Source organism: Coenobita brevimanus, chromosome 19 (genome assembly GCF_032717465.1).
Source record: "Coenobita brevimanus isolate Jiangsu-jjx chromosome 19, ASM3271746v2, whole genome shotgun sequence".
Classification (NCBI taxonomy): Eukaryota; Metazoa; Arthropoda; class Malacostraca; order Decapoda; family Coenobitidae; genus Coenobita; species Coenobita brevimanus.
Window position 1 is genome coordinate 26,284,964 of NC_136972.1, and position 26,725 is coordinate 26,311,688.

The 26,725-nt window shown below is 39.1% G+C and overlaps 3 protein-coding genes across 4 annotated transcripts in view; 1 reads left to right on the plus strand and 2 right to left on the minus strand.

Moving 5' to 3' along the window:
• Nucleotides 1-410: 410 nt before the first annotated feature.
• On the minus strand, nt 411-3,417 carry LOC145391637 (transmembrane protein 223). Its single transcript, XM_080266180.1, has 3 exons — nt 2,919-3,417; nt 2,238-2,380; nt 411-1,013 (listed from the first exon to the last, which is right to left on the minus strand). The coding sequence occupies exons 1-3, from the start codon at nt 3,343-3,345 to the stop codon at nt 858-860; spliced, it is 726 nt and encodes a 241-aa protein (XP_080122306.1). The 5' UTR covers nt 3,346-3,417; the 3' UTR covers nt 411-857.
• Nucleotides 3,418-5,793: 2,376 nt separating this feature from the next.
• The window catches only part of LOC145391639 (uncharacterized), a 113,006-nt gene continuing 92,074 nt past the window's right edge, over nt 5,794-26,725 (plus strand). The window contains exons 1-2 of the mRNA XM_080266184.1: nt 5,794-6,013; nt 6,420-6,575. Of these exons, the coding sequence (XP_080122310.1) occupies nt 5,794-6,013; nt 6,420-6,575 (376 nt within the window). The remainder of the gene's footprint in view (nt 6,014-6,419; nt 6,576-26,725) is intronic.
• Nucleotides 20,687-26,725, minus strand: part of LOC145391638 (BTB/POZ domain-containing protein 6-like) — a 43,737-nt gene continuing 37,698 nt past the window's right edge. Inside the window, exons 1-7 of one of the 2 annotated variants that reach the window (XM_080266182.1) lie at nt 26,048-26,148; nt 24,936-25,145; nt 23,832-23,999; nt 23,080-23,184; nt 22,393-22,564; nt 21,730-21,940; nt 20,687-20,922 (exon numbers count right to left, since the gene is read on the minus strand). In XM_080266182.1, coding sequence (XP_080122308.1) covers nt 20,687-20,922; nt 21,730-21,940; nt 22,393-22,564; nt 23,080-23,184; nt 23,832-23,999; nt 24,936-25,145; nt 26,048-26,127 — 1,182 coding nt within the window. In that variant the 5' untranslated portion in view covers nt 26,128-26,148. Of the gene's footprint in view, nt 20,923-21,729; nt 21,941-22,392; nt 22,565-23,079; nt 23,185-23,831; nt 24,000-24,935; nt 25,146-26,047; nt 26,149-26,725 lie in introns of those variants that run through there. The other variant, XM_080266183.1, reaches the window with a different exon arrangement.

The window sequence follows — 26,725 nt, forward strand, 5'->3', positions numbered from 1 at the left end:
AACTCAAGGTCTCACCGAAAGATGATGTGAGGTAAAATCCAGAAACATGAGAAGAGAAAGAACAAAAGACGAGGAGGTCTCATCATCTTCACAATGACTCTTTTTTTTTTTTTTCCCTGCCTAAAGATGGGGTCAGGTAGAATCCAAACAGAAGGAAAAAGAAAGTACAAAAGTGGGAGAATTAACAGCATCATGCCCAGTGAAATACAGTGTAGTGCAATCATTGATACATTATTTAACCCTAATAAATCATCTGCAAGGATAACAAATCTTCTGCAAGGATAACAAAAACTTCATTATATTAACTGGAACCACTTCATGTTACATTATAATACAGTTGGTATCCTTTTTACAAACACCACAGTAAAACTGAAGAACTTAACAGTTGAAATATTTACTTTTTCATCATCATAACCTAATATTTTCATGCTACATTTTTTACACTTATTTGTACCATGTCAGTATAATTTTGATGTTACAGAGTCCAGTCAGGCAATAAATCATCTTTTATATTAATAACAAGAGTCTATCCATAGCTTCTTACACCTTGCAGGGGGTAATGGAAGACAAATGTTACCATTTGTTTTATATACCATATGAATATTTCTCAAGGCTACAGAAGTACTGGTATAGCTACTGCATTTGCTGTTTATAAGTAGTGTACTGTGTTGATGTTAGTACACTGCAGTATTGTACTCTCTAAAGACATATGTAATACAGGAAATATTCATGCAGTACTATATTAGCTATACTGTACTGTGTTTCCAAAGATATAAAACCACTCAATAGTTTTCCAAGTCACTTCTGAAAAGATTCATGAATAAAAACTCTAGTAGAGAGCAAAGGGAAGTCAAGTCTTATTTAGCCCATGATCTTCGGAGACCTGCAGAGTAGTCAAATAACTTAGTGTTCGTGAACTGGCCTCGCATGTCTAAAATGTAATGAAGACGCATTCCTTGGACTTTGATAGGAAGATGCGCCTTCGCTGTTACCCGACTCTGTGTTGCAGAAACCTGCAAAAGCAACAACAGTCTTAGAACACACATAAATTACCAGTACCGGTACCACTTTTATCACTTTATAGCCTGCATACAATGTACAGTACTGTATTACTAAAGCACACCAACAGTTACAGTACCCTAAGCTACAATAATGCTATCTTTTGGCATATGAACAACTGAATGTCTGCACTGCAGGTGTAGTCCAGTGATGTATGCTGCTTTCTGTGTAAGAAGATTACAAAAAAGATATTATATCATAAAGCATCATATTCAACACATCTTACAAATGACAATTAATTTCTGTTTTAACATTTACACACAATGACAACTGTTTTCCTAAGGCAATAAGAGTTGTTCTAAACCATGATACTCTACAGAATAGGACAGTACTTATATTTGCAGTTCATTAAAAACATGGAAACACTCAATAGGTTACAAGCCAAGGCTGGTGATTGCATGGCTGAAAATTTTCTTCTGTTTACAGTAGATGTAAATTATAATATCAATTACAGTTCTGTATATAAGGCTATGTCTTGATGTGACCTATCAAACCCAACACTGGTTCTTCAGTTCTCTTTAGCCAAGGTCATAATTATTTAATACAAAAAATCACCAATCATATTTACTGATTTAGGTTTGTTTGTTGCCTGACTTTCAATTCTAGAATGTTATTCAAAGTGGTCGTGACTTAAAATCCTTCATGCAACCTTATCAACATTCAGCTGCAGTATCTCATTCCATCCCACTCACTGATATCCCAAAATAATTCTCTCCCTCAAATACTGTACTGACACCATTAAACTATGGTACTGTAAACTAGAATGCATTCAAGCCTGTAAAGAGGAAGAATATTCTCATGTATGACCAGTGAAACAGAAGTCTTACAATCAGTTATTAAATAATACACCACAACCTTTAAAGAATAATGGAATGAAAAAACATCACAAAATACTGCATTTACTGCATAATAAGTTATGAAAAATTCATTGTTGGAAAACATAAACTACAAATTAAACTATGAAGCACAGTATGTAACTGTATCCTTTTTACTCAAACTTGGCATAAAATTGCTATCCTTCCATGCTGAATGTTTAGTTGTAAGAATGGAATAAGATGCTAGTCAAGATGAAATGCTGTGGAAAGGATCAAGCTGTAGTATTGTCTTTCTACCCCAGGCAAGATAAAGCTAAAAATTTATGAAAATCTGGGCAAGGATGGAATAAAAACCGTTTATACTTTTTCCAGTGGCACAGTTTTGTATCTGGCCCGGTTGATAGGAGCGAAGGTGATAAAGAGAAGTTCACGGCCACCCTTCTTCAGCACCAGGTAGCGAACAGAGCGTAAAGTGTATATCCAGCTGATAGCCAGCGTCCCCCATCCTGTCAAAAGCAGTGGGTTATTTATTCTTAATATGATAAACTATAAGATGCACTGGGATATCAGTTACTTCTGATAGCAGGAATGTTAAAAAAAAAAAAAAATAAATCGTATTACAAAAATTAATACATTACAGGACTCAAATGTTGTATAATCTAATATGAACTTCAGTAAATTCAGATTATCCAAGCTGAAGAAAACTGGTACTTGCAGGTCCAACAAACTGTCATTTACTGAAATGAATCAATGTTACAACATTAGCTGCCGAATGTTATAAAGCTGGAATACATAAAACGCAATGACAGCCATATAGCACTAAAAGATACAGTAATCCATTCATCATCCATTTTTTTTTTTTTTCCCCATCATAAGTTGGGTCCATGTCCTTAACCCATTAAACCACCAGCCATTATTTGGTTATATGGTTACCACCCTAGTTTAGCAAACAGTTCTCTGAGTTACAAGGAAAAAATAAAGAAAAAATAGTGTGTTCAATGCTGCAAAAACTCAAAATTGTGAATCATCACACTGATACTGCACCTATTAAAAAGCTTGCTGTCGTAATGCCATATCTGAACTGGCCAAAGTTTGTCTTTCTCCACCATGGTAATCTTTCATTGGCTTTGTCTTTCTCACTGATTGTCACATCCTTCATGGTTGTGAAGGCAAAGTGGCTTAGGTATGACCAGAAGAAAAACTGGGACACTGCAAAAACATTCATCATTTTGAAGAAACCAGTGTTGTCATTTTTGAACAAGATTGTGTCCTTTGAAACAATGTGCTCTTGGTCAATATTTAATTTTGATTCGCTCATTCTACTGTACGAATAATTACGACACCCAGAACCAGTGTTGATAATGTTGCTCCGATTTGGGGTTGCACGAAAACATCTCGTTACGTGTTGAGTTAGGCCATTCCACTTCACTTGATGCCCTTCCAGTAGGAATAAAAGTCGACTTATAGCCATTATGATTTGTTGATTCTTCTCACTAAACACAGATAATTCCCTTTTCGTTATAGCATCTGTTTTAGATTTCACAGTTTTCCTCTCAAAACGTAAACAAAGATCAGCTGAGATGTTTACATAGCCTTATCAAACAAGGGATCTTATAAACTGAATACCTATCTTAAAACTGAATAAAAATATTGAAAAGCTAAAATTCAATGAGCTATATATCTGATGTGGTTATTTGCTGTAAAATTTCGATTGTTAAAATACATGTTGCTAAGGTCGTTTCCCCAGCACAGCGCTTCCCCGTCTTATCAAGGTTATCATTGTACCCTGTACCCACTTTTTAGTATTAATCGTCTCCGGCAAGAGGTCATTTTAGACAAGGCTCACCCAGCCATCACTAAGCTTATTTCTTCCTCCCAGAAGTATGTATAAAATATTAAATTAATCTTATTTGGTGTTATGAGACTCATTTGGGAAATTTGTAACAGAGAATCGTCCATTTAGAAATCCATTGAAATGCTGTTGTGTCTGAGTGACGTTGTTAATACGATACACCCCTGCAAATGAACAGATTGCTCATGACTGTGAATTTAATCCTTAGCTTGTTTCCGATCATGATGAGAGGTTGAGTTCATGACTGCCACTCCCTCAATCCTTCAGCATCTTACTAATTTTGAGCTGTGTACAGTATTCTACCCCTACTAATATCAGATGATGTAATTCAGTTCAGGGAAAGCTGCTGTATTAAGAGATTAAAAACTGTCATGATGATGATTTTAGGTAATAACTAAGAACGTTGTATTATGTGCAGCTAATGCAGTAGTGACTAATTTATCTGAGAAATCCTCTATATCCACGGAGTTAATATGCTTCATGGACAGATCTTTGACCTTATGTTACATGACCAACTTAAGGACAGGACAGTTACAGTATGGCATTGCACGAGGTATTAGCTGGGCATAGCACCGTCATGATAAATCTCTGTGTTATTTCTCATGATCATTTTTTAATTATTCAGAGTGGACCCAGCCTAACCATGAATGCCATATCTTTCAGCTATAACATCAGTAAATTTACAGTTTCTGTTTTTGACCACACAGTCATTTAGGTGCTCCATTTCCTTTTAGTGTGGCTTGTTTGAATTTCATATCCATGTCTGTCACAAACGACACTTTTTTTTGTTTTTATAGATATGACCGGTTCTAACCTCCATAAAAAAATGATTTTCAGTGGAAATGGATGACAAAATTCAACATAATACACCTAAAGTCATATGTGTTGTGGAGGGTTAGTACCCTCCCCATAAAACAACTTACTCAGAGGCATGCTGGCCACCACAAATGGGAATAAGACATCTGGCTATTGATTGCTTGATTGACACCTAAAGTCTAGTGGAAAAAATAACATGTTTGAGGTACCCATTGCTGAGGCCTCCAACACCACACTGTTGGGTCTGTGATGCAGTCATTTGTGATACCTCCTAATTAATCCTTTCGATCCAAGGATGTATTATTTTGTCACTCTTGCTATTGCCAGGCTATTTGACTCAGTATAGGACAGGTCTCTAGCAGTGAAGGGATTAAGTCGACCGTATATCAGACTCATTCAGCTTGAAATGTCTCTACAAAGGTGAATAAATTAATCTTGTGGCTGGATGTTAATAAATTATATATAAAATGCATTGTCAGGGCGAAGGGGTTAGTTTTATAATCTCACTCATTTGAATACTGTAATGTCCTAGTTAGGAAACCCATCATTGAGCACTGGAGTATCATTGGAACATCTCTTCATGGTGTACTCTGTGCCATTGATGAATTTTTGCTACAAATATGGCATATAATTCTTTGTACCATAGAGGCATTTTTGAGGAAAATTAGAGTAGGAAATACCAGTATTCTTAAGACAACTGTCCATATGATAAACTAATTGGGGAACAGTTGGTCCAAAAGTTGATTAAATTTGATGTTCAACAGTCATCTTAAATTATTAACCCAGGTTTGTTTTACACCTACCCTAGTTTTGTAAGATAAGTTGTGGTACCCTGATCATTCATATTCTGTACCTGTGTTATGTTTAAATTTTTTGTGGGCTGATGATGGTGCAGTGCATCTCTTCATTTTGCCTTCATTTAAAGTTGTTTCATTATTAAATTCCTGAAGCATTAAAACTTTTTCACCAGTTAAAGTTGCACATGAATCAGAATTAATTTGTTTTGAAACCAGAAATGGGTGATTTTTGCTCTTTTAACTTCTCAGTCATCAACCAGAAATGTCTCACCATGTTTCACTTTAGTGGCATTCTAACTGCAGACATCTCAGACTTTAAATAAGGGCCAACTCTTGTGTAACTGTATTGGTTGCATCACTGTATATCTAGTACAGCCAGCTTAATACCGGTAACAACTTTATTTCAGAATCATCTCAGCCAGTCTTCTGCAGCAGTTCCTGTTAACCCTGCATCATGTCTCGGCAACTGGTGGCATGCCTTTTAAACGTCTCAGAAGGCCGAAAACTGAGCATTGTGGAGAAAATTGCCGGTGCTGCCCTGAAAGCTGTCAACCCTCCTGTATTACCTGCTGCGCAGCCAGATTGGCAGATTAATGCTGCAGTTCTGAACATATTCCAAGATGTGGACTATCATAGATCAGTCATCACAATTGTTTCAAATGAAGACAACATAGGTGTGTACTGAGTACTGTGTGGTAATCATAAAGCCAAGAAATGAATACAGCACTTGGTTGTACTGTATAAATGTTTAAAGCACTCCAACAAGTGTTCACCCTAACCTTAAATATCTAGACTGAGTAGCCTTGTCCAGATTCTTTATAGTAAATCAGGGATGTGTTCAAAATATCACAAGTTTGCCACATGGTTGGTAATGTTAAACAAGGGAATTTGGCATTTCAACTTTATAGATGGCAGTAGAACTCTTATAGATAATACAGTAATTCTCTAATTCACTTTGGAGTTAATGGCAACAAAGGCAACATACATTATAGTAAAGACTTATATATTGTACAGAACTTAAGCTTAAATGATTTATAACTGCAGCTTCAGTACCGTACTAAAGCTTTATAATTATTTCAGGCCAATGTGTTGAAGCTGCATGTACAGAGGCATATAAATTGATAGACCTGAGTCAGCATGAAGGGGTCCACCCTCGTCTTGGTGCTGTCGACCTCGTGCCTCTCCATCCCATCTCGGAGAACATGTCACTTCAGTCCCTTGGGTGCACTGCAGCTGGTGAGTACATAAGCTTCCTTATCCTCTTCAGCCAGAGGATGTCTTTTATGTTTATTCTTGCCATATCATGATGATTTTATTTAGCTTTGGGGAGACTTCTTGAGTTGGAGGTAATGCAGATGTAGCCCGGTTTATTTTTGTCACCTCCTTATGATTTTTATTCAGTTTTGCCAGAGATGAGTGAAGCTGGTCACTCTCATCTTAAATGTCAGGACCAACTTGCCTAGACCCAGGCTCCTATGCTCCTCATGGGGCAACACTGGATTAGGTGATGGATGGATGGGAAAATTTCCTGAACTGGTGGGGTTAGATATAGCCTTAACTACTAGTGGTCTCCTTAAGATGGAGAACTTTTTCCGGTGGTATCAAGAAAAAACTAAAAAAGACATCAACTGAGTGAAGGGTTTAATATGGTAGAATCTCATGCATTTGAGTACTGTGCTGTTACATCCATGAATTTGACATTATTGTAATTGGAGGGCCAGACTTTCTGCTATCAGCACAGTGGTGGATATATGCATGGCATATGTTACTACACATGTTAGATTTCTTTTTTCCTCCAGCAGTTTCCATCTTTAGCTGGTTAGGCAGTTTTAGGGAAATTCTCAATGACAGAAGCAAAGAACTGCTTACTCATGGACATCCCCAACACAGTAACATATTAACATTGCTGATACTTTAATTTTGTGAGCTTGAAAATATGCATACAAATTGTGTACACTGTACAGTATAGGGATTTCTATAGCTGAGGGTGTTTATAGCAAATGTTTGAGAGGAGCACAGGGTGTATAATTGTATGTTGGAGTGTGCATTGGGATTTCTAGACCATGGAGTGCTTTCATTATTAGCCTGAAAGTAGCATTGAGTGTGTAAAATTGTGTAATTAGATGTGATATATTACTTTTATGTAAAGTTGGGGAGTAACTTGGACACTTCAGGTAATAATGGACAGTACACTTTGGGAGGTCAAAAGAGAATTAGCATTTTCATCTGTGGACCAAATGGAGAGTGAGAAACTGACCAGGAGAGTGTATGTGAGTGAGATGGATTGAGAGAGAGAGAGAGAGAGAGAGAGGCAAAGAGTAAAGTGGAAGAATATGGTGGAGGGGTATAATCTGTAAGAACAGAATGGGATGGAAGAGGGCTGCCTGATGATAGAGTACAGGATAATTTGAAGGTGATTTGTTTGTTGCTACCCCATTTGGGATTAAAACTTTTGGCTCTAGATAAACTGGTAGATCAACCTATGAAATTATCATACTAGATTCATCAACTTGTGATATTCATGGCCCTCTCAGTACCATTTGTTGTAAATGCCAAGACTCTGCCTAGGGTATATTTTTTGTTTACCTGCTGTATTTTTTTATTAACTGTTTTATATATATGCTGTACTTACATTGAAATGGACCAAGATTTAATAAGCAGCAAACTCGTACTTCCAGGTAAGTACTGTACAGGTACTGTGCTTTTTTTATAGTACTGGGTTTGTATGAGGACTAATTTAGGAAGGAAGTAGCACAATGTGTAGGACTAAGTGTTTGATTCTTTCAGTATATGGGCATGGGAGGCCCAGTTGGCCAGTTTATGTTTTTTGCTTATACAGTACCTGCTGTACATCATGTACATTCAGAGCTGTTAGGGTATGTTACCAGTTCTGCCATTTTTGTGTTTTAACTTTCAATTTGTCAAATGATGTAGTGTCCTAGGATGCAGAAAACAAGTACAGTACAGTATAGTATTATGTATACCAATAAACTCAGTTATCCGTCGTCGCAATATCCAACCCAGCACAATATCCAGCACTGCTGGCTCAATTCTATTAAAGCAATATCCGGTGAAATTATGCAACTTCCGACGCCAAAACAGGATGTAACTGGCAGTTCTGTTTAATATCCAGTGTTGAGGCATATCAATTGGCTCTTAAGTGATAGCCAACCAGTGCTGTATTACTGTACTGTATTGTATCACTATTTTATTGAATTTTATGCTTAGTTTTCATCTTTTGCTCATGGGAAAGTATTTAGGATAAAGGGGCAAGACAGATAGTAACACAATATCAGGCCCGACACCGAATATTGAACCGATGGGGAGTACAGTACTATGCAATATCCAGTATCTCATGTTATTCAGCATAGGGTATGGCTGAATTACAATGGGTAATTGGAGAGTTTACTGTACCTTGTGTGGGAGGTAGTATGTGTATGGTGCAAAAGTTTAGGGTATATGGGGTTTGGAATGTTGCTCAGAAGTAAAATCCTTTTTATGTCCACTCAGGATGATTTTTCCCCATATGTTTTTAAGTATGGTTTTTGTGATAATTGCATGAACCAGATTTTCGTTATGTCCCATCCTGGGATTGAGGCATCTGGCTATAGATAGTTTCTGAGCATCATGTGCATGTTGAGACTTGACTGCACTGCTTTTAATACTGTGAAGTACAGTACACTCAATCCTTAAGTAACACGTGGTTGAGTAACACGTTTTTGTTCTAACGCGGTCAGCATAATGAGACAAGTCATGTCAACACGCGGAAAAACTCGAGCTCACGCGGGAAGTCAGCTGGCCTGGGGACGAAATTTGAAAGCCGCGCGCTATGACGTCACCCTCTAACCTCTGGGTACATTTCCTGGGCGCATATTTCCATTCTGTATGGGTATTTATCTCAGTACCACAGCCAGCCACCTCAGCCAAACAGCCCTAGTGTGATGGGATAGGTTAGGGTAGGTTAGGTTGCTGAAATTTTGCCTAGGAAGCACAGTGGGCATATTTTCGTGAAAAACCTATGGTTAGTTTTGAAACGAATGGGCAAGCGTTGTTCCTGGCTGAGGGTTCCTGGTGGTTTTTATGAATGCGCATACAGAATGGAAATATGTTTTCTGGGCAAACTCAAGGCCGAACGGTTTGACGAAATTTATGGGTTTCGGCAATTTCAGGGGACAAAATGGAACGACATTGTATGCTAATCAGAAAAAAAAAAAAAAAATCCTTGCGTTCTCGTAAGTTACAGTTCAGTTCCACATTCTTCGTTTGATTTCATGCTTCCCAACACATTTTGGACCAACTGGGCATATGGTTATCAGTCCTTTCTCATGCCTCATCTAGTTCTTACCCACAATTATCATGGATTTTGCAGTTTTAAGGAACGAAAATGTTTGCTAATTAGAGGAAAAATTACTCTTTCGTCCATGTGTTATCGTAGCGTTTAGTTCCACATTCTTCGTTCGATTTAATGCTTCCCAACACTTCCAACTAACTGAGCATACTGTTATCAATCCTTTCTCATGTTTCACCTAGTTCCACCCCACACTCATAATGGGTTTCGCAGTTTTAGGGGACGAAATGGAACGAAAATGTTTACTAATTAGAAAAAAATACTTTCGTCTATGTGTTCTTGTTAGTGTTCAGTTCCACATTTTTCGTTCGGTTTCGTGCTTCCCAACACATTTAGGACCGACTGAGCATACGGCTATCAAGTCCTTTCTCGCGTCTCACAGACTCTACCTCACAGTCATATGGGTTTCGAGTTTTAGGAGACGAAACTGAACGAAAATGTTTGCTAATCACACACACACACACACACACACACACACTGCTCGTGTACGAATTTAAGGATATGTACGATAAATATGGTTTAAGACACGGGACAGTACGAGCTTAACTCATTCCTGTAAAGATACAATTAGGTAAGAACACACACACACACACACAAAATACTTCTGCTCGTGTAAGTGAACATTCAGTTTCACATTCTTCGTTCATCTTCCTGATAGTCTTATGTTTGTCGGATTACTTCTGGGAGGTAAATAAACGTTTCATACTAAATCTGTTTCCCCCGTCGTTTTAAGTTGTATTCCGCTGTCAACTTGTTTGACACATTAGGGTTACGGCGAAATTAGGGCCTGTCCTAACCTAAGTGTTTAAACTTGACCTAACCTAGCTTAACTATACCTTATAATTTAACCTAACCTAATGTAGCATCCAGTTGGGAAGTTGGGAGACGAAAATCACCTTTGAGTACATCAAGACAATCATGTTATGGCTTAAGGAACGTGATGATAAAAAGTGGGAAATTTTTCAGCAGGAAAAGGTAATTTCTATCTATCTATCTATTGCCAGACGCCATAATCCCATAAGGGGTGGCCTTTTGATTCTTGAGTTATTTGTTTTACGGGGAGGGGCACTAACCCTCCACCAACCCACTTGCTGACACGTAGGGAGCACGTATGGTTTATTTACCACCTTGAAAATAGTCAGAAAAATACAGAAAACAAACTGGAGGAATATGAACTGAATTGGTAAGGTTCTTCCACTGCTTTAAGCGTACAAATACCAAAATGGCAAAAGAAAAAAAGAAAAACCATAGCATAAAAGAAAGCACCATCATAATGATTTGGAAGGACAGGGAGAAGATAAAGATCGTGCGTAGGAAGTGATGCAATCCTGGCAGCTGTGAAGGTTTATATGTTGTCCTGAAACTGACTGAGAAGCTTATAGGGCATTATGTGGAGCGTCAGAGAAAGCAAACTCTCACTTTTACCCCTTTTTACCATCTTACCCAACGTATTTACCTCCACCTTTACGCACCATCAGGTAAAACACTGAAAGAGATATAACTGTTGTAATTAAAAACATCAGTGGTATTAAAAATGGCATTAACAAAAACAGAAGTTGGACTGGGTCAACACCACCTCCACTGAGTACCCTTTTGTTGATACGTAGCTCCACGGTATTTTACTCCCGCCCCCCAACCCCAAAGTTGTTGTCAAAGTTTCGCCTTCTCGTATCATGTGGCCTTCGGGAGAGACGTTAGGCTGTATAGTTAGACTAAAATTTTCGGGTCTGGCTGTTTTAGGGAACAAAATAGAGCGAAAATGTTTGCAAACCAGAAAAAAGGTTCTCTTTCATCCATGTGTTGTTCTAAGTTAGCGTTCCGTTTCACACTCTTCGTTCGGTATCACTCTTCCCAACACATTACTCTTCGTTCGGTATCGCTCTTCTCAACACATTTCGAACTGATTGAGCAGTTTAGCCATATGTTTAGTTTATCAGAAATGCATTGGGAAACACGATATCAAACGAAAAATGTGAAACTGAACGCTAACTCACGAGAACACAGGGATTAAAGTAATTTTTTCTTGTTAGCACAAATTTTCGTTCTATTTCGTACTCTAAAATTGCCAGACCCATAAATTTTTGTCTAACCATATGGCCTAAGGTCTCTCCTGAAGGCCACATGATATGAGAGAAGGCGAAACTTTGACAACAACATTGGGGTTGGGGGATGGGAGGAAAATACCGGGGAGCTACATATCAACAAAAGGGTACCCATCCCAACTTTTATTTTTGTTAATGCTATTTTTAATACCATTGATGTTTTTAATTACAACAGTTATATCTCTTTCAATGTTTTACCTGATGGTGGGTGCAAGTGGGGGTAATTTACGTGGGGTTAGGTGGTAAGATGGGGTAAAAGTGAGAGTTTTGGAAAGTTGCCAGAACACATTGTACCATTATACATGTAAACATATTGTCTGAGTGACGCGGATTTGGGTACCACGGTCCTTGTCCAGTCCCTATTGCCCGCGGTACTCAAGGATTGAGTGTATTTGATACATAGTGTCTTCTCAGGTATACTGTGTTATGATTTCTTTACAGTTAGCCATACACTTAAATCCCTCTTTACGATCAGTCAGGTTACGTTCTTGGAAAGATTGATGGGATAACAGTCAGTCATATATTGAACATGCTGTTGATAACTCTCCTGCTTATGCTGGTATACTTATTCATTCTTAGTTTCTGGTTCCTGCTTCACCTGATCCTTAGGTGGATGTGAAGATGATGATGATATAACTTTCTTATTGTATATGTAGCTTATATTTACCTTTGTATTATTGAAGGCAAGATGAATTATAGCATTTAAATGTTTGATTTTGTGACATTACAGTTAGAAAACCACTCATAATTTTGATCAAAATAATGTTCATGGAAAGGGAGAAAATTTTTCTATAGTTTGGGATACATGGCGTTTGGCAATGAATGAATGAATAATTCTGTCTCTGTGTCTGTCCTCCTCCCTTCCTACTTCTCCCCTTCCTTCCTGTCATTTTCTTTTTGTTACTCTTCTTTCCACTTTAGGTGGCTTTACACTGAATGACAAGCCTAATGGCTTCCTGTAAGTCAGAAAACCACATACAATGCTGGGTGGTAACCATATAGCCAGATTACTTGGTGAAGTGGAGCTTGCTGTGGTGTCCGTGTTAGCTGGATGGAGAGACACAAATGTGGCATCCATCCAGGAACCAACCTCCACACTGTTCTCTTACCCTGTTGTGGTGAGGCATTATCATCCACAAGAGAACACTGGTTCACTGCATGAGACAGCCCTGCAAAGGCAGTTGCTGGCCTGTGGTTGATGAGCATGATTGGCATAACAGACTGGGGTTGATCAACAACATCAACTTGTAACTCACAAGTATTTATTGGGAAAACTTGATACAGCATTAATGCTTTTGTTTTACATTTATGTTTAGAGAACTTCGACCATGTTAGGATGTTTAGATCTATTTATTTGATGGCAGCCCTCCATTGGTTGTGATCTTGAGCCATTTCCTTACTCAGTCCCCTGTTTTGGAGGTCTCCATGCATGACCCATTCCACATTTTCTCTAGTCTACAGCTGGTCGTTTTACCCTCCACATTGATACCTGTGACCCTCTTCAGCCAGGCCCCCTGCTCCCCTTTCCTTGCAGCATGTCCAGACTGGGACACCCCACTGGTTTGCATAGTTTTGATGATATCTTTTCTGCCAGGTCTCTCACAGTACATATTTCTCAGTTTAGTCATTCAGTGATGCCTTGCATATATGTCTCACCATTCTCATTTCTGACCAGTACAGACTGCCTGTTCCTCTCACTGGCCCAGTCTCACTGTCATGCAGCATATCACTTCTCACACATGTTTTGTACCCTTAGCGTGAAAGGAGGACTACAACAATTTATGGGTGGCATGACATCATGTCATGGACACCCATGAGGACTCTGTAACCTAAAAGCTATTTTCGAGAGGGAAATAGTAATTGATGACTCCAGGGGAAGGACATCATGCCTTGTGAGGCATAATAATTAGAAACAAATGGTAATATGCCCATACCTCAGCCTTCAGTATTGAACATAGAGAGATGTTAATTTTACACCTACTTCAAGTGACGACCAAGAGAGTATGGATGTGGCCCATAGAGTTTCAAGTTTTAAGGCTGATTGGATTTTTTTCTCTCTCTTATTTAATGCCACTTGGGAGAAAGTGCCAAGTCTAGACTTAGTAGCATAGCTCCAGGTTCCCTCTCTCTTGATGGAAGAATGTAGAATTTGACTCTCTCTCTCTCTCTCTCTCTCTCTCTCAGGCCCTAACCGTGATGGGCATTTAAAGTACGTGCGGGTAGTATGTCGTTTTATGTGGTTGCATGTACAGTATTTGGATCCCATCAAGTCTCAGTAATATAATGTTACACACACACACACACACACACACACACACACAAAGCATTCTGTTGCTTCCTGTGACGTTCATCTCCCGTAGGACGTTCACCAAGCATACAGGGACGTCAACATGATGCAATCTGTTTAGTATCCAATGCAACAAGTTTTTCATTGCAGTTGCTAGGAATCTCTCGTCTTGTGTTTATTCACTCTCCGTGGCCCCAACACCTTTTCCAAAGCGAATTATTTTCCTTATTACACCGTACTCTCCTCCGTGTTACGTAAATCCCTCTAACATCGCCGTAACATAACTAACGTACAAAAGGTTATTAACCAGCCATATCCAAAAATAAATCGCAGAGGAAGAAGTGTTAGGGAACTACTTTGCCCGATGAGAATATGGGTCCTGGAGGTAATGCAAGATAGACGCGATTCATTTGCCACAGAACAATCGGGGAAAGAGCCTTACGGAGTTGAGGACGATATTTATTATATTTTTTAATAACTGTTCTTTATTTACCGTTAGAAGTCCCAACACTCTAGGGAACGATGTAGCAGGAAAGGGTGAGAGCAAAGGGATACATTAAAACACTTAGGGTAAAAGAGAAAAAAAGAAACGAAAGAAAGAAATGGTCATACTGAGAAGTAGTTGTATTTTGTTAAGTACGCGATGAAAGTTTGGTTTTCTGTCTTTATGTATTTAAAAGAAAATGGCTTATAAAGGGGTAACTTATGAATTGCGTAATGTTTTCCAATGCCCTCTTCCTTTTTCCCAAGCTTCTTACTCCTTCCGTTTCCCCTCTCTCCCCTTCCCATTCCCCCACTCCACCACAACACTCTCCCCTCTCCCACTTGTCCCCTCCCACCACTTCCTCGCCGACTTCCTTGCTTCCTACCTCCCCTTCCTCCCAGCCCCATTGCCTTACACCCTCTCTCTCTCTCTCTCTCTCTCTCTCTCTCTCTCACGGGCTTAACGAAAACTAATTAATTACGCGCAGGTGTAAACAGACCCCGCTAATTGACGGTCATTTGTGGAACGCCTGTAATTATTGCATATAATTAGCCTGCATCCCACGTTATAGAGTGCAGTTAGCAAGAATACAGAGCCACGTAGAAATGCGACCCTCATTCTGAATCTGCACACGCTGGTTTTAGTGTGTGTGTGTGTGTGTGTGTGTGTTTGTTTGTTTGTTTGTTTGTTTGTTTGTTTGTTATCTCTTATCAGTAGCTTAGTAAGGATAAAACACACCAATACTTCAGTTTTTTTATTTATTTATCATTTTTCAAGCGATAGCCATTGACAAGTTCTTCATCAGTCGTGTTGCCATTAATGTACAATAAAATAAAAAAAAATGTAGGAACTAAGTGCAACATTAAAAAAAATAAAATCAAAGTACATTCTAACCACATTGCAACAGAAAAAAAAAAAGCGAATAAACATCGATAAACATCAGTATTTAAATTTAACTCAAAATAATTAAGTTTCTATACCTATGGATTTAAAATTTCTCAACTAAACAGGTAACAGTGAGTCAGATTCTTTTAAAAATTTGAAACGTAAGGAATAACATCAATAAACATTCTTTTTAAACATTTTTTGAACTTATAACATTCATACATATATTTTTATTTAAACATAGACATCAAATCCTTTTTAAAAATTGAACCTAATGTTATCCAGCAGCTTTCTTTTTTTCTTTTTTTTCAGTATCCTTAATAATTTCGCAACATTACATGCACTTATTTTATCATATAATTCCATCACTATATATTTATCTATCGCAAGACACCCAAAGTTTTAAAAATGCCTCCAGTCTTTCCTATCACCATCCTAGTCATCACTTGTCTTATCATTATGTTGTCATCACTACTCATCACTTCTGTCACCTTTCTGTCATCACCACTTATCACCACCCTTCATCATCATTCTCTTATCATCACTTTCCCTTTACCACTCCTTTCACCACTCATGTAATCACGTTTCACCACTTATCATTTTCTTCTATCACCATTCTGTTGTCAACATTCCCCTATCACCAGTCTCACTCGTATCATCACTCTAATCACCACCCTTCTGTCATCACTCCTGTCACCACCCTTATCACTATCACCACAAATCACCACTTTACATCACCAATACAAACTCCATTATCATTATTATTTTTATTTATTTATTTTTTTTGACGACTGGTTTTCATTGCTAAAGCATTTCATTTTTTTTTTTATAACAATTTTTACATGGCACATTGTTGTACTAAAATTAATGTTCATTTTTTGTTCATATTTTTGTTCATTTAAGACGAACTACTAAATGGCACAGTTTGATTATTATTATTTTTTTTTTTTCAATTGCACTTCACGCCATTCCACGCCACCCTCCTCCATATCCTCCTCCCCCGTAACACCATTTCCTTAGCGATTTACCCAGCGCAGTACACCTTAACGTTCTGTTTTATGTCATTTATCACATTTTCATATTGACAAAGTTTCCATCAGCAACACACAAAGGGATACTGAGGTGTGATGCTGAGAATAAATCGCTGAGGAAGAGGTGTTGCGGAAATTAGGCCATACGTCCCTCATCCTCGGTCTCCCTTTCTCCTCCGCCCTTCAGTACGATGACGGCCTTTTTTTTATAATTAATTCTTGCTGCCTTCAGACGATTTTATTCAGCTTGGGGGAGACCTCTTGTAGTGGAGGTTAAGGAAGCTCCCTAAAACCTCTTCCTTAGCGATTTAGTTTTAGGTATGGCTGGCTAATATCCTGTTGTATGTTGTGGAGTATGGCGATATTGGAATGATTTGTCACACGGATATGATCAGTAAGGTGTAACAGAACAAAATAAGTCGCTCAGGAAAAGGTGTTAGGGAGCTTCCGTAGCCGATGACAATACGGGCCCATGTCTAACCCCTCCGGTTCCAAAAGCCTCTCCTGAGCTGAAGAAAATCGTCTGGAGGTAACAAGAATAAGGATACAGACATCGAAATGAAAGGGTTTAAGATTTTCACCTATTTCGGATACACTTAAGCCTTTGAGCTGGTGAACGTCCTTTTAAAAATGTATTTATTGCCATCTCCGGACGATTTTTTTTTATATTTAGGACAGACTTTTCAAAATGGAGATTATATTTATATCCAGAATAATTCCTTTGAACACCAGAAGCCTCCCAAATAATTTCTTTTACACCAGGGGTCTCTCAAATAATTTCTTTAACACCAGGGGTCTCTCAAATAATTTCTTTAACACCAGAAGCCTCCCAAATAATTTCTTTAACACCGGAGGCCTCCCAAATAATTTCTTTCAACATCACAGGCCTCCCAAATAATTTCTTTTAACACCAGAAGCTCTCCCAGTAATTTCTTTAACACCACAGGCCTCCCAAATAACTTCTTTCAACACCAGAGGCCTCCCAAATAATTTCTTTAACACCACAGGCCTCCCAAATAACTTCTTTCAACACCAGAGCCTCCCAAATAATTTCTTTAACACCAGAGGCCTGCCAAATAATTTCTTTAACACCAGAAGCTTCCCACATAATTTCTTTAACACCAGAGGCCTGCCAAATAATTTCATTAACACCAGAAGCCTCCCAAATAATTTCTTTAAACACCAGAGGCCTCCCAGATAATTCCATTCAACACCAGAGGCTCCCAAATAATTTTTTTAACACCAGAGGCCTGCCAAATAATTTCTTTAACACCGAGGCTCCCACATAATATCTTTCACACCAGAGGACTGTATTAAAATCGAATAAATTTGTCTGTCAGCAGCAAAAAATAATATATAAAAAAAAAACACATCTCATTCTACTATTATTACACTGCGAAATGTAAAGTAATATGACTAGACTGTACAAACTCGTCCTGTACATGTTCACTGTAATGTAATGTGTACTGAAATATTTCCCTTGGAGTTGTCAGTACATGTGCTATAATATTAAGCTGTGGCAAGTTCATGGCTATTGATTTTATGGAGTTTTAGACTGTATTCACGGCTTCTCTCTCTCTCTCTCTCTCTCTCTCTCTCTCTCTCTCTCTCTCTCTCTCTCTCTCTCTCTCTCTCTCTCTCTCTCTCTCTCAGAAATTTACATTCACTTTGCACTCACCCATTTACACACACACACACACACACACACACACACACACACACACATTTGTATTTCTCCGATTAATTCATTCACATTTCTTCATTGCAAATCATGTATAGCCAAGGTACATATAATAACCTACATACTCATTACAAACAGAAGCATTTAAAATCTCTTTCCTCTCTACACACACACACACACACACATACACAAACACACACACACACACACACACACGTATAGGTCGTTTTAATTTTCATTGCAAACCTATAGAGCCAGTTTACATAATTATAATATTCTACACACTCATTGCCAACTACATGAAAAAAAAAATACAATTCCTTTTTAAAACATTCATAATTCATATTAAAACATTCAAATATTTTTTTCTAATTTTTATACACCTATATTTAAAAAAGATTATTTCTACAGAGCTAGTTATTGCAAATCATATAAAAAACGTTCAGAAAAACATTTATATATATATATTTTCCATTTCCCGCATGGATAGCTAAAATATACACATAAAGCCATAATTCTCTCTATACAAACATCTATACAGTAAAGCATTTTAGGGACCTTGCAGACAAAAGAGATGGCACAGTGGCAGGTTCTTTGATTTCCTCGTCATCCTTTGAGAGTATAGCATTATTGGCAGGGTTTATGTAACAGAACAGGAGAGTAATGTGTATTAAAATAAATCGCTTAGGAAAAGGTGTTAGGGCGTTTCCTCAACCTACGAGAATACAGGCGAAAGAGTAGCAACTTCTCCCTTCACACTCCTCACCATAAGGCCACAGAAACAGCTATAATGAGCAAAATAAATCGCTTAGGAAAAAGTGTTAGGGAGCTTCGTCATAGGTCACAGAAACCTAACTTGTCCCGCCTCTCTAATCACCAGAAGGCCTCCGAAACAGCTAATAAAACAAATCGCTAAGGAAAAGGTGTTAGGGAGCTTCGTCCTAGGTCACAGAACCCTAACTTGTCCCGTCTCTTTCATCACCAGAAGGTCTTAGAAACAACTGTAATAAACAAAATAAACCGCATAGGAAAAGGTGTTAGGGAGCTTCTACACAGGTCAGAGACTACCAACCTTCTCACTCTTCACCACAGGGCCACCGAAACTAGTGTAATAAACAAAATAAATCGCTTAGAAAAAGGTGTTAGGGAGCTTTTTCAGAGTCAAAGAGTCCTAACTTGTCCCATCTCTTCACCACAAGGCCTAACAAACACAATACACAATACACCCCGCCAAACACAATACACCTATACAGTAAAGCTTCTATACCAAAAAAAAAAAAAAAAAAAAAAAAAAAAAAACGCTACGACATTATATTGGGCTGACATATAGACAAGACTTAGGTTTAAAAAAATGAAAAAAAAAATACACATAGACAAGACTTTGGAAATAAGAATAGGTGAAAAATATGCACATAGACAAGACTTAGGTAAAAGAAACAAAAAAAGATAAAAAAAAAAAAAACACCTAGACACGACGTAATGATGAGGGAAAAAACAAAACAAGAAAAGGTACACATGGAAAGGAAAAAATACACATAGACAAGACTTAATGATGAGGAAAATACAAGAAAAGGTACACATGGACAAAAAATACACATAGACAAGACTCAATGATGAGAAAAAAAGCAAGAAAATGTACCCATGGAAAAAAAAAAAAAGATACACAGACAAAACTTAATGATGAAAAAACAAAAGAAAGATACACATAAACAAGACGTAAAAAAAACAGACAAGACTAATGATGAAAAAAACAGAGAAAAAAATAAACATAGACAAGACTGGGTGATGAAAAAAAAATAGGATACACAGACAAGAATTTAGGCCAACAGAAAAATAAGAAAAAATATATATACACAACTACAGCGGTGTATTGGGCTGACACATAGACAAAACTCATATAAAAAAAAATAATAACCAAAAAGATGATGCATTTCTAAAACCAAAATGCGAGGCTTAAACCAGGACCCATTGTCAGTTCCTTTTTCATGTGGTTTTTCTTTCCGTTGGCTGTCTTCTAAAAAGTTCCTTTATTTTTTTCCTTCTCACTGGTCGTCTAAAGATCTATATGTTAAAAAATCTAAATGCAAGAAAGCCATCCAAAATCTACAGCGATGCACAAAATATCTATCATCAGCTCCGTTTTTGTGTGCATTTTCTGGATTTTTAACTTCTAAAAATGTTCATTGAAATATATCGCCCAATTGCCCGGTATCGTAAAGAAATAAATAAATAAAAATTGAAACACGATAGCTTTCAACATCAACTCTTTCTATATACCCTTTTTTCTACGTTGGCTTCTTTTTGCATTTTGTTAATATTCTGTTTTTTAAAATCTCCTCAAATTCCTAAAATGCAAGAAAGCTGATAATGAGAAAAAAAAATCAAGGCACAAGACAATATCCATCATTAACTCTTTCCTCACGTCCCTTTTCTTTTGCCTGGTTTCATAAGCTTTCATAAAATCACCCTGTAAAAAATCTATTAAAAAAACTAAAAAAAAAAAAAAGGCCTAAAACATGAAAAAAACAATTAATCAAAAATAACCGCTAGGCACGAGACGATATCCAGCATCAGCTCTTTTTTGGTGTATTTTTTCTTCCCCGTGCTCTTTTTCTTGCTCTTTTCCGAGGCTAGGGTCCCATTGGGGTGTGTGGGTGAGGCAGGGCGGCGAGGGGTGGCCATGGTGGTGAGGTAGGGGGCGAGGGTGGGGGGCGGCGACCCCTCCCCACGCTTCGAGATGCGACCGCTGAGGAAATTGAACTCGTCTGTGGGGGGGTAGAACAGTGGGGGAATTAGTTATATTACAGGTGCCATTGGGAGCCGCGTAACACCTTTTCCTTAGCGGTTTATTATGTCTCATGCAGTGATTTTGGCACTTTTAGGATATATATTTAGTGCCGCCATGTTTAAGGTGGCATTCGGAGCTTCTTAACACCTCTTCCCTAGTGATTTATTATGCCTGTTATGCGATGATTTTGTTGTTTTTCGTCCAGCGTTTTTGGTGCCGTCATACTCTGCATCACAAACAACGGAGAGGTTAAAAAGGTGTAACGTGCAAAATAAATCGCTAAGGAAGAGGCACTGCGAAGCCACGTACGTTACTTGCAATACTGTAAATGTTTGCTTTCCTTTGTACCTGAAGTAGAGTTGATTCTGACTGAAGTGAGTGGAGGTTATTCTGAACTGAAGTGAGTGGAGGTGATTCTAAACTGAAGTGAGCGGAGGTGATTCTAAACTGAAGTGAGTGGAGGTGATTCTGACTACCTGAAATGAGTGGAGGTGATTCTGACTCTGCCTGAAGTGAGTAGAGGCGATTCTAATTACCTGAAGTGAGTGGAGGTAACTCTGACTCTACCTGAAGTGAGTAGAGGTGATTCTAACTCTACCTGAAGTGAGTGGAGGTGATTCTGACTCTACCTGAAGTGAGTAGAGGTGATTCCGACAATACCTAAATTGAGTAGAGGTGATTCTGACTCTACCTGAAGTGAGTAGAGGTGATTCTGACTCTACCTGAAGTGAGTGGAGGTGATTCTGACTCTACCTGAAGTGAGTAGAGGTGATTCTAACTCTACCTGAAGTGAGTAGAGGGGCGGCCTGTTGCAGCTGCTCTCCGGTCATCAACAGGAACCTAACATGACCTATTAGATGACCCATGACCTCTCTTCTGCTCTGCTGGGTCAGTGGAAGATTGAATCGCTTGCACCTCGCCGTGGACCACCTCTGCAGGGCTGTAACTATCGCCACCTCGTTGGGCATCGTTAGGCTGCCTCGGCGTATTACCACCTGGGAGAAGAGAGAGAGAGAAGATGTATGTTTGCTTTGAAGAAGAGAAAGGAGGAGGGACAGAGGGAGAAGAAGTTGGTGATGATGATGAAAGAGGAGAAGAAGGGAAAGAATATACCGTATATAATTCCCTTGAATGTGAAGAAGAGGAAGTAGGAGGAGAAGAAGAGGAGGAGGATGAAGAAGAAGAAAAAGAAGAATGAAAGGAAGAAGATGAGAAGAAGGAGGAGGAGGAAGAAGGATGAGAGACTGAATGAGAAGAATGAGAATAAGAACTAAGAAAATGAATAAAGAGAAGATGAAGGAAGAGTTCTTTAAAAGAAGAGGTCTTAGAGTAATGCTTTTCAGAAACACAAGGGTCGATGAGGCAGAGATTCAATTTTTCCAAGTCTCAATCTACCCTCAGACTTCAACACAACCATCAGATTTGCAGTATAGGTCCCTAATGTTACCTCTAGCGTTGCACAGTCGAGGTCCTCCAGTTGCTCCGATGCCAGGACGATCACTGTGTCCCTGTCGATGACCTCAAGGCAGGCGTTGAAGAGGTCCACGCAGCATAGGGTCGGGTCGCGTAGGTCCGCCTCCTCGCACAGGTCATGTAGCTGAGTCAGGCATTGTTGTGACCTGAAGAAAGTAATTTATGAGGGGTTGTAACTAAATAAATCGATAAATTAGTCTCGATAACAATTAATTATAACAGAGGTCAACATAGTGCAAAGTCGGGTCACGTAGGCCAGCCTCCCCGCACAGGTCATGTAGCTGGGTCAGGCATTGTTGTGACCTGTTGGGGAAGTAATTTATGAAGAATCTACACCAGTTTTGATAATAAGTCTCTGTAGCAGTTAAGAAGTCCACTTAGCACTAGGCCCCTCCATCTCATCCTCGGTCTCCCCCTCTCCCTTTCTATCTCACTCACATACACTCTTCTAGTCAGTCTCTCCATTATTAACGTTACTGAATATGTTACCTGGCCTGTTTGTTGGTGGGGCCTCCTTGTCGCCCTGTCCTCTGGCATTTGGCTGTCCTCTCTCCAACTCACACACCCCATCCCGCCATCTCATCCTCGGTCTCCCCCTCTCCCTCTCCATCTCACTCACATACACTCTCCAAGTCAATCTCTCCAAGTTACTGAATGTTACCTGGCCTCTTTGCTGGTGGGGTCGGGGTGTGGCGGACTCTCAAGGTCTTCTAAACTAGGCGCTGATGGCACAGTCGGCAGGTCTGGGTTGTGAGCTGGGCAGTACCTGGGGAAAGAAACGTGATTAGGATTTAGGCAGGAAGGTAGGTAGATTGTTAAGTGAGTAGGTAGTTCGGTAGGTAAGTCAGGATTTTGAGCTGGACAATACCTGCGGAAAGAAACGTGATTAGGATTTAGGTAGGTAGGTAGGTAGGTAGATTGGTAGGTGAGTAGGTAGTTTGGTAGGTAGGTCAGGATTTTGAGTCGGGTAGTACCAGGGGAAAGAAACGTGATTAGTATTTAGGTAAGTAGGTTTGTATGTAGGTAGGTAGGTAGGTAAGTAGGTCAGGATCGTGAGCTGGGTAATACCTGGGCAAAGAACCGTCAGTAGTATAGGGGGAGAGAGGGAGAGGTAGGTAGGTAGGTAGGTAGGCAGGTTGGTAGGGAGAGAGGGAAGCAAATGGGTCGGGAGGTAAGGAGGTGGGTAGGTCGAAATTATTAATTGGAGAGTACCGTATTATTACGAAAATATTAATTGGAGAGAGAAAGAGAGAGTAGTAGTAGTAGTAGTAGTAGTAACTGTAGTAGTAATTGTAGTAGTAAAGACATTAAGGTATTTGTATGTATGTGTGCATCAGTGTTTGTATATATATAATGTGTGTGTGTGTGTGTGTGTGTGTGTGTGTGTAAACAAGTAAACGGTGCACCCCTCACCTGTACACCTCTTGAAGTACTTTTAGCACATTGGCAGGCGTGAGGTGGTTGGTCAGGTACTCTACACACAACTCTGCCAACTCCGGACACAGGTACTGGATGGCTACCTGTAGAGTGATTAGGCCTCCCTCCACGCTCTGAATGACACACTCGTGGCGGTATACCCATCTGTGGGGGAGAGAAAATGGTTTACATACACATCCATGGCGGAGAGAAAATGGTTTACATACACATCCATCATCATCATCATCATCATCATCATCATCAACATCATCATCATTATCGTTTCGGCATCGTCATCACCTTCACCTCATTACCTTCACACATTCATCATATTAATTTTATCACGACGCGCTGTTAGAATATTTGACGCGTATATAAACATGCCTACCGCCTCCCACACAACCATATCGTGTTTATAAAGGCATCTACACATTCACTACACAGATGCACTTAATATGCAACACACGCACGAGGGGAAAAAATAATTCAGTCATCTGTGTTTGGTTCCTTGTATGTGTTTGGCCTTCATATGTTTAGTATTCCAACACCCTCTTCCCCCTCTCCTTCTTCCCCCCCCCCTCTCTTTCTCACTCATCATATGCGTCTATTCCGCCTTCTACTTCTCCCTCTTCCCCCTCTCCACCCCCCCTCTCTCTCTCTCTCTCTCTCTCACGCATTCACCATATGGTACCCCCCTCTCTCTTTCTTTCATTATCAGTCTATCTATCTATCTATCTTTTCTTCCTAGCATTCGGGGTCCACATCTTACATCCATAGAGCACATTTAGCCCAACTGTTTCATCATATACTTATAATGCATCTATGCCTGAACAACACTGACCTTTCCTTCCACCCATTTCGTAGCCTTGGTTATATACTTGTCTATAATCTACATATCTGTTCATTTGTCTGGCTGTCTATGTCTCTATCTGTATGTCTTTCCATCCATATATATGTCTTTCTGTATCTGTCTGTATATCTGTTTATCTATATCTGCCTATATCTACGTGTGTATCTGTCTGTCTGTCTCTGTCTATCTGTCTATCTGTCTGTTTATCTGTCTATCTGTCTGTCTGCTTACGTATCTATCCATCCACTCACTTCATAAGGTTCTGGAATCCTTTAGGGTCGTTTCTGATGTTGTAGGTCTTCTTGTGTATGTCCGCTAGTGGCCCCTGGAACATTGCCCTAAACACTTGGTTCCCCGCCGCCAGCACCCAGGAGTGAGCCGGGATCCTCTCTCTATACACGTCGTCCCCCACCAGGAGGGTCACGTCGCTCCCTGCCTCGTTCTCGTACAGGTTATATGACCTGGGGGGAAGCGACAGGGAGGGTTACAGAGAGGCAAGCTAGAAGGATTACTAAAATATGGAGGGATAGAAAAATTGATGGAATTGTAACCACGAACGGACAGGAAAGTTATAAAGAGTCTCAAAGATGGAAGGATTACGAAAAGGGAAGGGACAGAAAAATTGACAGTCAAAATTGTAATCAGGAAATGACAGGAACGTTATAAAGATGCCCAAAGATAGAAGGATAAAAGATAAAATGGGGGGGAGGGAGATTGAGATATTGGGCAATCAGAATTGTAATGAACTGCAAACAGCATGGAAGATATTGAAAGGCTGAAGGGTAAGTGAATAGTTGGTGTGGAGAGAAATTTTTAGTTGGAAATAAGTGAGATTGGATGGAAATAAGTGACACTGGACTTGAGTAGAAGGTTACGAAGAGGATCAACGATGGATTGGTTACAGAAGAAAGAATATAAAGAACTGTATGATGAGAAACAGGTAGTGAGAATTATAGGAGACGAAACAGCAGCCGGGATACTGTTACAGCAAAAGTTGGCAGCAGAAAGGTTATGGCAAAATGAATGTGAAATAACAGGATATAGGAAATTGGTAGTCATAACATAGACATTGGCAGCGCCTAAAGTTGTACAGAAAGACTTTGTGACAGGAAGGTTACTGAAAAGAGACTTGGGAGCCAGATAGGCAAGTAATTCATAACTGTACTAAAATTGCCCAACACCAGACAACAGAAAATAACAGGAAATATCACATGATATAGATAGACACACACACAGCGCTGGAAAACAGACAACAGTTGCGGAAATTTTGGTATGAAGAAAAGGAGGGTTCAAGTCGGGCCGAATTTGTTATCCCCCTCCTATAAATAACTTACAAGTTTGGGTGTAATTTTTCCAGACTCACCTGCCCCTTAGAAGATGCATCGAGAGCTCCACCCATTTGCAAGGCCCCATTACAGTGTAGTAAACCAATTTCCTTTTCATGGTGCTGATGGTGAGGGTGATAGTGAGGAAATGTAGCCACTTTCAGTCACCTTAATTTCACCATCACACTTTGGTTCTTTGCAGCTCTTCCTCTTTATTTCTTTATTTATTCCTTTACTTATTTATTTGTTTATTATTTGTTATTCCAGTCACTTTTTATTGTTATGGTGACGAGAACAGACTCACTTTCATTCACCATAGTCCACCTCCTCTGATTTATCCTTATTTTTCTTTCACTCTGTATTTATTATTTATTTATTTACTTATTATTCCTGTGACTTTATTTATGGTGATAGTTACAAGGACAGCATGACTTTGACCAGCACCCACCTCCTCTCCTTTTTTCTTTTCTTTATTTTTCCTTCACTCCTTTATTTTTCCTTCACTCCTTTACCGTCTTTACTCAGTTCCCACACCATTCCAAGTAATTTATGTTCCTTATTTTCTACATCTTAGTTTTATTCAGCGTTCATAAGTGGAGTAATGTTTTTTCCCATTTGTCTTTCTGTTAATTTTTCCTACATATACGTTTTCTTGTTTTTGTGTGTGTGCTTTTTTTCAGTCTTATAAATTGGAGTATAGAAGCTTCCCCTAAAAT